At 49.2% G+C, this 14,838-nt stretch overlaps 1 protein-coding gene across 1 annotated transcript in view; it reads right to left on the bottom strand.

Annotated features, from left to right (window-relative positions):
• Window positions 1-14,838, bottom strand: part of LOC311117303 (A disintegrin and metalloproteinase with thrombospondin motifs 3-like) — a gene marked incomplete at both ends in the record, with an annotated part of 289,214 nt that overhangs the window by 107,582 nt on the left and 166,794 nt on the right. Inside the window, 2 exons of the mRNA XM_084192269.1 lie at window positions 5,519-5,642; window positions 6,309-6,442. Coding sequence (XP_084048395.1) covers window positions 5,519-5,642; window positions 6,309-6,442 — 258 coding nt within the window. The remainder of the gene's footprint in view (window positions 1-5,518; window positions 5,643-6,308; window positions 6,443-14,838) is intronic.

Raw genomic sequence — 14,838 nt, 5'->3', positions numbered from 1 at the left:
TACCCCTGTGCTGTGACTTTACCCTTGTGCTGTGACTTTACCCCTGTGCTGTGACTTTACCCCTGTGCTGTGACTTTACCCCTGTGCTGTGACTTTACCCCTGTGCTGTGACTTTACCCCTGTGCTGTGACTTTACCCCTGTGCTGTGACTTTACCCCTGTGCTGTGACTTTACCCCTGTGCTGTGACTACCCCTGTGCTGTGACTTTACCCCTGTGCTGTGACTTTACCCCTGTGCTGTGACTTTACCCCTGTGCTGTGACTTTACCCCTGTGCTGTGACTTTACCCCTGTGCTGTGACTTGTGTTTTATATGGTGTGTCGTATCCTTTCTCTCCACTGGCTATCTGGAAAACAGGCTACCCTCTAGTCAGTCTCTCTTTATCCACCTGTTTTCCTTTCGGCAGGGTTATTAATACCTGCCTGGCGCCCCAACAAAAATCTTTATATTTACCCCTCTCTAACAATATCGCTACAAACTGTCACTGGACCCCCCCATGACAATATCGCTACAAACTGTCACTGGACCCCCCCATGACAATATCGCTACAAACTGTCACTGGACCCCCCCATGAGTGTCTTTCAGAACCCCTCCTAGAACCATCTGTTTCGTTTTGGTTGTTGGTCAGTGACTCTGTTAGTTAACCCTGGTAGTGACTCTGTTAGTTAACCCTGGTAGTGACTCTGTTAGTTAACCCTGGTAGTGACTCTTTGTTAGTTAACCCTTCTGTTTGAGCAACTTTTTTGGTTTCTTGCTGGGAACATAACAATTGTGTTGTCTTGTATTGTGTTGTAATGTAATGTATTGGGTGCTATGAGAATGGCACCAGAGGGGATGGCCACCGTTTTCCGGCTCCTGACGAATAGTGTCTAACTTATACTGTACATAATGACCCAAAAGAGCTTCTGGACACCAGAACAGTTTCTACTCACCTTGATTTGGACAATGATTTTTTATTTAATGAGTCTGACGCGAAGGATATACTGTTCTTCCCGGACCAGGCCCAAATCCCTGTCATTTAGAAAAAGAGGAGATGCCACTACAGGGGTCGGCGAGCCGGATGCCTGGTGAGACTGTCAGCCGGATGTCTGGTGAGACTATGTCGGTGAGTGGATAATCCGCCTCTACCCTTAGTTCTACTGGTGAATGTGCAATCACTGGAGAGTAAACTGGATGAGCTCCATTCGAGACTATCCTTGGCCAGGTCGCAGTTGTAAATGAGAACTTGTTCTCAACTGGCTTACCTGGTTAAATAAAGGTTAAATAAATAAATAAAAATATCCTACCAACGGGACCTGAAGAATTGTAATATCCTATGTTTCTCTGAGTCATGGCTGAACAAGGACATGGATAATATACAGTTAGCTGGGTTTTCCGTGCATCGGCAGGACAGAACAGCAGGCTCCGATAAGATCGGGTGGGGAGGTGGGGGGGGCCTGTGTCTCTTTATTAACAACAGCTGGCTCCGATAAGATCGGGTGGGGGGGTGGCGGGGGCCTGTGTCTCTTTATTAACAACAGCTGGCTCCGATAAGATTGGGTGGGGGGGTGGTGGGGGCCTGTGTCTCTTTATTAACAAAAACTGGTGTGCGATCTCTAATATTAAATAAGTCTTGAGGGTTTACATATCCCAACTACAAGCCATGGATTACAGGCAACAGCCGCACTGACCTAAAGGCTAGAGCTGCCGCTTTCAAGGAGCGGGACACTAATCCAGACGCTTATAAGAAATCCCGCTACACCTTACGACGAACCATCAAACAGACAATACAAAACTAAGATCGAATCCAACTAAACTGTCTCTGATGCTCGTCGGATGTGGCAGGGCTTGCAAACTATCACAAATTACAAAGGGAAACCCAGCCACGAGCTGCCCAGTGACGCGAGCCTACCAGACAAGATAAATGCCTTCTATGCTCGCTTCGAGGCAAGCAACACTGAACCAAGCATGAGAGCACCAGCTGTTCCGGACGACTCACCGTAGCCTATGTGAGTAAGACCTTTGAACAGGTTAACATTCACAAGGCCGCAGGGCCAGACGGATTACCAGGATGTGTACTTAGAGCACGCGCTGACCAGCTGGCAAGTGTCTTCGCTGACATTTTCAACCGCTCCCTGACCCATTATGTAATACCTACATGTTTCAAGAAGACCACCATAGTCACTGTGCCCTAGATCGCCAAGGTGACCTGCCTAAATGACTACCGACCCGTAGCACTCACGTCGGTAGCCATGAAATGCTTTTAAAGGCTGGTCATGGCTCACATCAACACCATCATCCCAGAAACCCTGGACCCACCCTGGACCCACCCTGGACACACAGATGAAGCAATCTCTATTGCACTCCACACTGCCCTTTCCCACCTGGACAAAAGGAAAACCTATGAGAGAATGCTGTTCATTGACTACAGATCAGCGTTCAACACCATAGTGTCCTCCAAGTTCATCAGTAAGCTAAGGATCCTGGGACTAAACACCTCCCTCTGCAACTGGATCCTAGGCTTCCTGATGGGCCACCCCCAGGTGGTGAGGGAAAGAAACAACACATCCGCCACGCTGATCCTCAACACGGGGGCCCCTCACGACTCCAACACCATCATTAAGTTTGCCAACGACAAAACTGTGATAGGCCTGATCTCCGACAATGATGAGACAGCCTATAGGGAGGAGGTCAGAGACCTGGCAGTATGGTGCCAGGACAACAACCTCTCCCTCAACGTGAGCAAGACAAAGGATCTGATCGTGGACTACAGGAAAAGGAGGGCCGAGCATGTCCCCATCCACAATAACAGGGCTGTAGTGGAGCGGGTCGAGAGTTTCAAGTTCCTTGGTGTCCACATCAATAAGGACCTATCATTGTCTAAACACACCAACATAGTCGTGAGGAGGGCACGACCAATGCCTATTCCCCCCCAGGAGGCTGAAAAGATTTGGCTTGAGTCCTCAGACTCTCAAAACGTTCTACAGTTGCACCATCGAGAGCATCCTGACTGGTTGCATCACCGCTTGGTATGGCAACTGCTTGGCATCCGAACGCAAGGTGCTACAGAGGGTAGTGCGTATGGCCCAGTACATCACTGGGGCCAAGCTTCCTGCCATCCAGGACCTCTATACCAGGCGGTGTCAGAGGAAGGCCCTAAACATTGTCAAAGACTACAGCAAGTCATAGTCTGTTCTCTCTGCTACCGCACAGCAAGTGGTACCAGCTATCAGCTTCTAGCCCAAGCCATAAGACTGCTGAACAGGTAATCAAATGGCTACGTGGACTATTAGCATTGACCCCCTTATTTTATTTGTATTTATAATTTTCTGCACTGACTCTCCTGCCAGGCTCAATGTACACTCACTGGACTCTAACCACACACACACACACACTGCACTGACACTCCAACACACACACACACAGACACACACACACACACACATACTGCACTGACACTCCAACACACACACACAGACACACACACACACACACACACACACACACAGACACTGCACTGACACTCCAACACACACACACAGACACACTGCACTGACACTCCAACACACACACACAGACACACACACACACACACACATACTGCACTGACACTCCAACACACACACACAGACACTGCACTGACACTCCAACACACACACACTGCACTGACACTCCAACACACACACACACAGACACACACACACACACACACACAGATATTGACACCAAACACACAGATACATTCACATTCCTACACACTCTTCACATACACTGCTGCTACTCTCTGTTTATTATCTATTCTGATTGACTAGTCAATTTACCCCTACCTACATGTACATATTACCTCAACTACCAACACTGCTGCTACTCTGTTTATTATCTATCCTGATTGACTAGTCACTTTAACTCTACCTACATGTACATATTACCTCAATTACCTCGACTACCCAGTACACCTGCACATTGACTCGGTACCGGGACCCTCCTGTATATAGCCTTGTTATTGTTATGTTATTTAGCAAATTTTCCTTACTTACTTTTAAAAAACTCTACGTTGTTGGGAAAGGGCTCTTAAGTAAGCAAGTAAGCGTTGTATTCGGTGCATGTGATTTGGATTTGATATGAAACAGTCTGCAAAAACACATGTGGACGGAGTGCTGGACACAGTGAGAGGACTGTTGCTAAGTGCTTGACACAGTGAGAGGACTGTTGCTAAGTGCTTGACACAGTGAGAGGACTGTTGCTAAGTGCTTGACACAGTGAGAGGACTGTTGCTAAGTGCTGGACACAGTGAGAGGACTGTTGCTAAGTGCTGGACACAGTGAGAGGACTGTTGCTAAGTGCTGGACACAGTGAGAGGACTGTTGCTAAGTGCTTGACACAGTGAGAGGACTGTTGCTAAGTGCTTGACACAGTGAGAGGACTGTTGCTAAGTGCTGGACACAGTGAGAGGACTGTTGCTAAGTGCTTGACACAGTGAGAGGACTGTTGCTAAGTGCTTGACACAGTGAGAGGACTGTTGCTAAGTGATGGACACAGTGAGAGGACTGTTGCTAAGTGCTTGACACAGTGAGAGGACTGTTGCTAAGTGCTTGACACAGTGAGAGGACTGTTGCTAAGTGCTTGACACAGTGAGAGGACTGTTGCTAAGTGCTGGACACAGTGAGAGGACTGTTGCTAAGTGCTTGACACAGTGAGAGGACTGTTGCTAAGTGCTTGACACAGTGAGAGGACTGTTGCTAAGTGATGGACACAGTGAGAGGACTGTTGCTAAGTGCTTGACACAGTGAGAGGACTGTTGCTAAGTGCTTGACACAGTGAGAGGACTGTTGCTAAGTGCTTGACACAGTGAGAGGACTGTTGCTAAGTGATGGACACAGTGAGAGGACTGTTGCTAAGTGCTGGACACAGTGAGAGGACTGTTGCTAAGTGCTGGACACAGTGAGAGGACTGTTGCTAAGTGCTTGACACAGTGAGAGGACTGTTGCTAAGTGATGGACACAGTGAGAGGACTGTTGCTAGTTGATGGACACAGTGAGAGGACTGTTGCTAGGTGATGGACACAGTGAGAGGACTCTTGCTAAGTGATGGACACAGTGAGAGGACTGTTGCTAGGTGATGGACACAGTGAGAGGACTGTTGCTAGGTGATGGACACAGTGAGAGGACTGTTGCTAGGTGATGGACACAGTGAGAGGACTGTTGCTAGGTGATGGACACAGTGAGAGGACTATTGCTAGGTGATGGACACAGTGAGAGGACTCTTGCTAAGTGATGGACACAGTGAGAGGACTGTTGCTAGGTGATGGACACAGTGAGAGGACTGTTGCTAGGTGATGGACACAGTGAGAGGACTGTTGCTAGGTGATGGACACAGTGAGAGGACTGTTGCTCGGTGATGGACACAGTGAGAGGACTGTTGCTAGGTGATGGACACAGTGAGAGGACTGTTGCTAAGTGATGGACACAGTGAGAGGACTGTTGCTAGGTGATGGACTGGATGATCTGTGGCTGTGTGTTGCAGTGTTATGTGTCCCATACCAGCTTTCTTGGGGGTGCGTGTGAAGGTTCCCTTGACGGTGCGACAGTGAGAATTGTCCCCACCACACACTCCACACTTATCGTCGACCTTGTTGGAACCAATCTCTTTGTCGCAGCCCACTTTCTGGAAGACAGAACCACACAGAAAAGCAAGACTCGTCAAGTCTGTTTTTGGGAATCAGGAGTGATATTTGTAACAAGGCTAAAGCTGTAGTTTAAACCCTTGACCATTAGCTAGTTGCAAAACATGACATTCAGTGCAGAGACAGACTAATTCTGAAGGAGAGACATTAAGCTGGTTCTTTCACTTCAAATATATAATTTTATCTCCAACATTAATATCTGAAAGTCTGCTACTTTTTACCCGTAACCTTTTTGAGATTTAATATTTTAGAACATTCACTGTCAATGCTAACATTATGTTTGTTTCTCAAAACACACTCTCCCCTGACAGATGCTGTAGGGTTAAGGTTGGGTTAGGTTAAGGTTAGGTTACTCACCTAACATTCTCCCCTGACACAGTTGGGTTAGGTTATGTTAAGATTAGGTAACGTTAGGTTACGTTGGGTTAGGTAACGTTAGGTTGGTTTAGGTTAGGTAACGTTAGGGTTAGGTTAGGTAACGTTAGGTTACTCACCACACACTCTCCTCTGACACAGATGCTGTAGGGTTAGGTTAAGATTAGGTAACGTTAGGTTACGTTGGGTTAGGTAACGTTAGGTTGGTTTAGGTTAGGTAACGTTAGGGTTAGGTTAGGTAACGTTAGGTTAGGTAACGTTAGGTTACTCACCACACACTCTCCTCTGACACAGATGCTGTAGGGGTCTTTGTAGGAGCAGCGTGTCCCATCATGCACCAGCTGCTTCATGTACGCCACGTCAGCGGTCTCCTTCGACTGGCAGTACAGGTGGCACCTCTTATTGGCTGAAACACAGTACAGGTGGCACCTCTTATTGGCTGAAACACAGTACAGCTGACACCTCTTATTGACTTCGGCGATGTCAATTACAAAATAGCCCCCAACACTCTACTCAGCAAATTGGATGTAGTCTATCACAGTGCCATCCATTTTGTCACCAAAGCCCCATATACTACCCACCACTGTGACCTGTACGCTCTTGTTGGCTGGTCCTCACTACATATTCGTTGCCAAACCCACTGGCTCCAGGCCATCTATAAATCACTGCTAGGCAAATTCCCGCCTTATCTTAGCTCATTGGTTACCATAGCAACACCCATCCGTAGTATGCGCTCCAGCAGGTATATCTCACTGGTCATTCCCAAAGCCAACACCTCCTTTGGCCGCCATTCCTTCCAGTTCTCTGCTGCCAATGACTGGAACGAATTGCAAAAATCTCTGAAGCTGGAGACTCTTATCTCCCTCACTAACTTTAAGCATCAGTTGTCAGAGCAGCTTACCGATCACTGCACCTGTACACAGCCCATCTGAAATTAGCCCACTCAACTACCTCATCCATATATTGTTATATATTTTGCTCATTTGCACCCCAGTATCTCTATTTGCACTTCATCTCTTGCACATCTATCATTCCAGTGTTAATACTAAATAGTAATTATTTTGCACTATGGCCTATTTATTGCCTTACCTCCATAACTTGCTACATTTGCACACACTGTATATATATTTTCTGTTGTATTTTTGACTTTATGTTTTCTTTACCCCATATGTAACTCTGTGTTGTTGTTTTTTACCGCACTGCTTTGCTTTATCTTGGCCAGGTCGCAGTTGTAAATGAGAACTTGTTCTCAACTGGCTTCTTACCTGGTTAAATAAAGGCGAAACAAAAAAATAAAAAAACGTATTGGCTGAAACACAGTACAGCTGACACCTCTTATTGGCTGAAACACAGTACAGCTGACACCTCTTATTGGCTGAAACACAGTACAGCTGACACCTCTTATTGGCTGAAACACAGTACAGCTGACACCTCTTATTGGCTGAAACACAGTATAGCTGACACCTCTTATTGGCTGAAACACAGTACAGCTGACACCTCTTATTGGCTGAAACACAGTACAGCTGACACCTCTTATTGGCTGAAACACAGTACAGCTGACACCTCTTATTGGCTGAAACACAGTATAGCTGACACCTCTTATTGGCTGAAACACAGTACAGCTGACACCTCTTATTGGCTGAAACACAGTACAGCTGACACCTCTTATTGGCTGAAACACAGTACAGCTGACACCTCTTATTGGCTGAAACACAGTACAGCTGACACCTCTTATTGGCTGAAACACAGTACAGCTGACACCTCTTATTGGCTGAAACACAGTACAGCTGACACCTCTTATTGGCTGAAACACAGTACAGCTGACACCTCTTATTGGCTGAAACACAGTACAGCTGACACCTCTTATTGGCTGAAACACAGTACAGCTGACAACTCTTATTGGCTGAAACACAGTACAGCTGACACCTCTTATTGGCTGAAACACAGTACAGCTGACACCTCTTATTGGCTGAAACACAATATGTCTGTTATTGGCTGATACACAGTACAGGTCTCTAATTGGCTGATACACAGTACAGGTATCATATTGGTTGAAACACCGCAATAAAAACAATGTCAGTACAGGTATATTGTATTTTAGATGGTATGTCCTTGGTCCAACTGTTTACTTGAATAGTTGTTTCATTAAACCAAAGATATCGAAGGTAGTGGCTAATCATTGAGCATTTAAAACTTGATCAGGTCATTTAGAAGTCATTTAGGCTGTCCATTGGAGTTTATCATGGAGATAATTATGAAGTAAATAGCAGCTAAATAACACACTGTCAAACCCAAGCTAGCCAGAGGAATGATTACTGGGGGTGAGGACAAACCCAAGCTAGACAGAGGGATGATTATGGGGGTGAGGACAAACCCAAGCTAGCCAGAGGGATGATTACTGGGGGTGAGGACAAACCCAAGCTAGACAGAGGGATGATTATGGGGGTGAGGACAAACCCAAGCTAGCCAGAGGGATGATTACGGGGGGTGAGGATAAACCCAAGCTAGCCAGAGGGATGATTATGGGGGGTGAGTACAAACCCAAGCTAGCCAGAGGGATGATTATGGGGGGAGAGTACAAACCCAAGCTAGCCAGAGAAATGATTACTGGGGGTGAGGACAAACCCAAGCTAGCCAGAGGGATGATTACGGGGGGTGGGGATAAACCCAAGCTAGCCAGAGGGATGATTACGGGGGGTGAGGACAAACCCAAGCTAGCCAGAGGGATGATTACTGGGGGTGAGGACAAACCCAAGCTAGCCAGAGGAATGACTATGGGGGGTGAGGACAAACCCAAGCTAGCCAGAGGGATGATTATGGGGGGTGAGGACAAACCCAAGCTAGCCAGAGGGATGATTATGGGGGGTGAGGACAAACCCAAGCTAGCCAGAGGGATGATTACGGGGGGTGAGGACAAACCCAAGCTAGCCAGAGGGATGATTACGGGGGGTGAGGACAAACCCAAGCTAGCCAGAGGGATGATTATTGGGGGTGAGTACAAACCCAAGCTAGCCAGAGGGATGATTATTGGGGGTGAGGATAAACCCAAGCGAGCCAGAGGTATGATTATTGGGGGTGAGGACAAACCCAAGCTAGCCAGAGGGATGATTATTGGGGGTGAGGATAAACCCAAGCTAAATAGAGGGATGATTACTGGGGGTGAGGACAAACCCAAGCTAGCCAGAGGGATGATTATGGGGGGTGAGTACAAACCCAAGCTAGCCAGAGGGATGATTACTGGGGGTGAGTACAAACCCAAGCTAGCCAGAGGGATGATTATTGGGGGTGAGGATAAACCCAAGCTAAATAGAGGGATGATTACTGGGGGTGAGGACAAACCCAAGCTAGCCAGAGGGATGATTATGGGGGGTGAGTACAAACCCAAGCTAGCCAGAGGGATGATTACTGGGGGTGAGGACAAACCCAAGCTAGCCAGAGGGATGATTATGGGGGTGAGGACAAACCCAAGCTAGCCAGAGGGATGATTACTGGGGGTGAGTACAAACACAAGCTAGCCAGAGGGATGACTATGGGGGCTGAGGACAAACATAAGCTAGACAGAGGGATGATTATTGGGGGTGAGGACAAACCCAAGCTAGCCAGAGGGATGATTATGGGGGGTGAGTACAAACCCAAGCTAGCCAGAGGGATGATTACAGGGGGTGAGGACAAACCCAAGCTAGCCAGAGGGATGATTACTGGGGGTGAGGACAAACCCAAGCTAGCCAGAGGGATGATTATGGGGGTGAGGACAAACCCAAGCTAGCCAGAGGGATGATTATGGGGGTGAGGACAAACCCAAGCTAGCCAGAGGAATGACTATGGGGGGTGAGGACAAACCCAAGCTAGCCAGAGGGATGATTATGGGGGTGAGGACAAACCCAAGCTAGCCAGAGGAATGACTATGGGGGGTGAGGACAAACCCAAGCTAGCCAGAGGGATGATTACTGGGGGTGAGGACAAACCCAAGCTAGCCAGAGGGATGATTATGGGGGTGAGGACAAACCCAAGCTAGCCAGAGGAATGACTAGGGGGGGTGAGGACAAACCCAAGCTAGCCAGAGGGATGATTACGGGGGGTGAGGACAAACCCAAGCTAGCCAGAGGGATGATTATTGGGGGTGAGTACAAACCCAAGCTAGCCAGAGGGATGATTATTGGGGGTGAGGATAAACCCAAGCTAGTCAGAGGGATGATTATGGGGGTGAGGACAAACCCAAGCTAGCCAGAGGAATGACTATGGGGGGTGAGGACTAACCCAAGCTAGCCAGAGGGATGATTACTGGGGGTGAGGACAAACCCAAGCTAGCCAGAGGGATGATTATGGGGGTGAGGACAAACCCAAGCTAGCCAGAGGAATGACTATGGGGGGTGAGGACAAACCCAAGCTAGCCAGAGGGATGATTACTGGGGGTGAGGACAAACCCAAGCTAGCCAGAGGAATGACTATGGGGGGTGAGGACAAACCCGAGCTAGCCAGAGGGATGATTATTGGGGGTGAGTACAAACCCAAGCTAGCAAGAGGGATGATTATGGGGGGTGAGTACAAACCCAAGCTAGCCAGAGGGATGATTATGGGGGGTGAGTACAAACCCAAGCTAGCCAGAGGGATGATTATTGGGGGTGAGTACAAACCCAAGCTAGCCAGAGGGATGATTATTGGGGGTGAGGATAAACCCAAGCGAGCCAGAGGTATGATTATTGGGGGTGAGGACAAACCCAAGCTAGCCAGAGGGATGATTATTGGGGGTGAGGATAAACCCAAGCTAAATAGAGGGATGATTACTGGGGGTGAGGACAAACCCAAGCTAGCCAGAGGGATGATTATGGGGGGTGAGTACAAACCCAAGCTAGCCAGAGGGATGATTACTGGGGGTGAGGACAAACCCAAGCTAGCCAGAGGGATGATTATGGGGGTGAGGACAAACCCAAGCTAGCCAGAGGGATGATTACTGGGGGTGAGTACAAACACAAGCTAGCCAGAGGGATGACTATGGGGGCTGAGGACAAACATAAGCTAGACAGAGGGATGATTATTGGGGGTGAGGACAAACCCAAGCTAGCCAGAGGGATGATTATGGGGGGTGAGTACAAACCCAAGCTAGCCAGAGGGATGATTACAGGGGGTGAGGACAAACCCAAGCTAGCCAGAGGGATGATTACTGGGGGTGAGGACAAACCCAAGCTAGCCAGAGGGATGATTATGGGGGTGAGGACAAACCCAAGCTAGCCAGAGGGATGATTATGGGGGTGAGGACAAACCCAAGCTAGCCAGAGGAATGACTATGGGGGGTGAGGACAAACCCAAGCTAGCCAGAGGGATGATTATGGGGGTGAGGACAAACCCAAGCTAGCCAGAGGAATGACTATGGGGGGTGAGGACAAACCCAAGCTAGCCAGAGGGATGATTACTGGGGGTGAGGACAAACCCAAGCTAGCCAGAGGGATGATTATGGGGGGTGAGTACAAACCCAAGCTAGCCAGAGGGATGATTATGGGGGGTGAGTACAAACCCAAGCTAGCCAGAGGGATGATTACTGGGGGTGAGGACAAACCCAAGCTAGCCAGAGGGATGATTATGGGGGTGAGGACAAACCCAAGCTAGCCAGAGGGATGATTACTGGGGGTGAGTACAAACACAAGCTAGCCAGAGGGATGACTATGGGGGCTGAGGACAAACATAAGCTAGACAGAGGGATGATTATTGGGGGTGAGGACAAACCCAAGCTAGCCAGAGGGATGATTATGGGGGGTGAGAACAAACCCAAGCTAGCCAGAGGGATGATTACAGGGGGTGAGGACAAACCCAAGCTAGCCAGAGGGATGATTACTGGGGGTGAGGACAAACCCAAGCTAGCCAGAGGGATGATTATGGGGGTGAGGACAAACCCAAGCTAGCCAGAGGGATGATTATGGGGGTGAGGACAAACCCAAGCTAGCCAGAGGAATGACTATGGGGGGTGAGGACAAACCCAAGCTAGCCAGAGGGATGATTATGGGGGTGAGGACAAACCCAAGCTAGCCAGAGGAATGACTATGGGGGGTGAGGACAAACCCAAGCTAGCCAGAGGGATGATTACTGGGGGTGAGGACAAACCCAAGCTAGCCAGAGGGATGATTATGGGGGTGAGGACAAACCCAAGCTAGCCAGAGGAATGACTAGGGGGGGTGAGGACAAACCCAAGCTAGCCAGAGGGATGATTACGGGGGGTGAGGACAAACCCAAGCTAGCCAGAGGGATGATTATTGGGGGTGAGTACAAACCCAAGCTAGCCAGAGGGATGATTACTGGGGGTGAGGACAAACCCAAGCTAGCCAGAGGAATGACTATGGGGGGTGAGGACAAACCCAAGCTAGCCAGAGGGATGATTATTGGGGGTGAGTACAAACCCAAGCTAGCAAGAGGGATGATTATGGGGGGTGAGTACAAACCCAAGCTAGCCAGAGGGATGATTATGGGGGGTGAGTACAAACCCAAGCTAGCCAGAGGGATGATTACTGGGGGTGAGGACAAACCCAAGCTACCCAGAGGGATGATTATTGGGGGTGAGTACAAACCCAAGCTAGCCAGAGGGATGACTATGGGGGGTGAGTAAAAACCCAAGCTAGCCAGAGGGATGATTATGGGGAGTGAGTACAAACCCAAGCTAGCCAGAGGGATGATTATTGGGGGTGAGGACAAACCCAAGCTAGCCAGAGGGATGACTATGGGGGGTGAGTACAAACCCAAGCTAGCCAAAGGGATGATTATTGGGGGTGAGTACAAACCCAAGCTAGCCAGAGGGATGATTATTGGGGGTGAGTACAAACCCAAGCTAGCAAGAGGGATGATTATGGGGGGTGAGTACAAACCCAAGCTAGCAAGAGGGATGATTATGGGGGGTGAGTACAAACCCAAGCTAGCCAGAGGGATGATTATGGGGGGTGAGGATAAACCCAAGCTAGCCAGAGGGATGATTATTGGGGGTGAGTACAAACCCAAGCTAGCCAGAGGGATGATTATGGGGGTGAGTACAAACCCAAGCTAGCCAGAGGGATGATTATGGGGGGTGAGGACAAACCCAAGCTAGCCAGAGGAATGATTACTGGGGGTGAGTACAAACCCAAGCTAGCCAGAGGGATGATTATGGGGGATGAGGACAAACCCAAGCTAGCCAGAGGGATGATTACGGGGGGTGAGCACAAACCCAAGCTAGCCAGAGGGATGATTACGGGGGGTGAGGACAAACCCAAGCTAGCCAGAGGGATGATTACGGGGGGTGAGGACAAACCCAAGCTAGCCAGAGGGATAATTATGGGGGGTGAGTACAAACCCAAGCTAGCCAGAGGGATGATTATTGGGGGTGAGTACAAACCCAAGCTAGCAAGAGGGATGATTATTGGGGGTGAGGACAAACCCAAGCTAGCCAGAGGGATGATTACGGGGGGTGAGGACAAACCCAAGCTAGCCAGAGGGATGATTATGGGGGGTGAGGACAAACCCAAGCTAGCCAGAGGGATGATTATGGGGGGTGAGCACAAACCCAAGCTAGCCAGAGGGATGATTACGGGGGGTGAGGACAAACCCAAGCTAGCCAGAGGGATGATTACGGGGGTGAGTACAAACCCAAGCTAGCCAGAGGGATGATTATGGGGGTGAGTACAAACCCAAGCTAGCCAGAGGGATGATTACTGGGGGTGAGTACAAACCCAAGCTAGCCAGAGGGATGATTATGGGGGGTGAGTACAAACCCAAGCTAGCCAGAGGGATGATTACGGTGGGTGAGGACAAACCCAAGCTAGCCAGAGGGATGATTATGGGGGTGAGGCCCTGAACTTAGTCACTGTCACTAGCCGGCATCCACCCAGTACCCTGCCCTGAACTTAGTCACTGTCACTAGCCGGCATCCACCCAGTACCCTGCCCTGAACTTAGTCACTGTCACTAGCCGGCCTCCACCCAGTACCCTGCCCTGAACTTAGTCACTGTCACTAGCCGGCCTCCACCCAGTACCCTGCCCTGAACTTAGTCACTGTCACTAGCCGGCCTCCGCCCAGTACCCTGCCCTGAACTTAGTCACTGTCACTAGCCGGCTACCACCCAGTACCCTGCCCTGAACTTAGTCACTGTCACTAGCAGGCCTCCACCCAGTACCCTGCCCTGAACTTAGTCACTGTCACTAGCCGGCCTCCACCCAGTACCCTGCCCTGAACTTAGTCACTGTCACTAGCCGGCCTCCACCCAGTACCCTGCCCTGAACTTAGTCACTGTCACTAGCCGGCATCCACCCAGTACCCTGCCCTGAACTTAGTCACTGTCACTAGCCGGCATCCACCCAGTACCCTGCCCTGAACTTAGTCACTGTCACTAGCCGGCATCCACCCAGTACCCTGCCCTGAACTTAGTCACTGTCACTAGCCAGCTAACACCCGGTTATTCAACCCTACACCTTAGAGGCTGCTGCCCTATATACATAGACATGGAATCACTGGCCACTTTAATAATGGAACACTAGTCACTTTAATAATTTTTACATACTGCTTTACTCATCTCATATGCATATACTGTATTCTTTTCTACTGTATTCTAGTCAATGCCACTCCGACATTGCTCGTCCTAATATTTATATATTTCTTAATTCCATTATTTTACTTTTAGATTTGTGTGTATTGTTGTGAATTGTTAGATACTACTGCACTGATTTGATTTGATGCAAGCACCCCCCCCCCACCACACACAGCTCTGTGGAAAGAGGTGTTTTCAGGAGGCACAGTGGTGCTCCATGGCTGGCTAACAGGGCACGATGAGGCACAGTGGTGCTCCA

This window comes from Coregonus lavaretus (assembly GCF_964263955.1).
Source record: "Coregonus lavaretus genome assembly, contig: HAP1_SCAFFOLD_473, whole genome shotgun sequence".
Classification (NCBI taxonomy): Eukaryota; Metazoa; Chordata; class Actinopteri; order Salmoniformes; family Salmonidae; genus Coregonus; species Coregonus lavaretus.
This window is presented reverse-complemented; position numbering and strand designations above follow the sequence as displayed.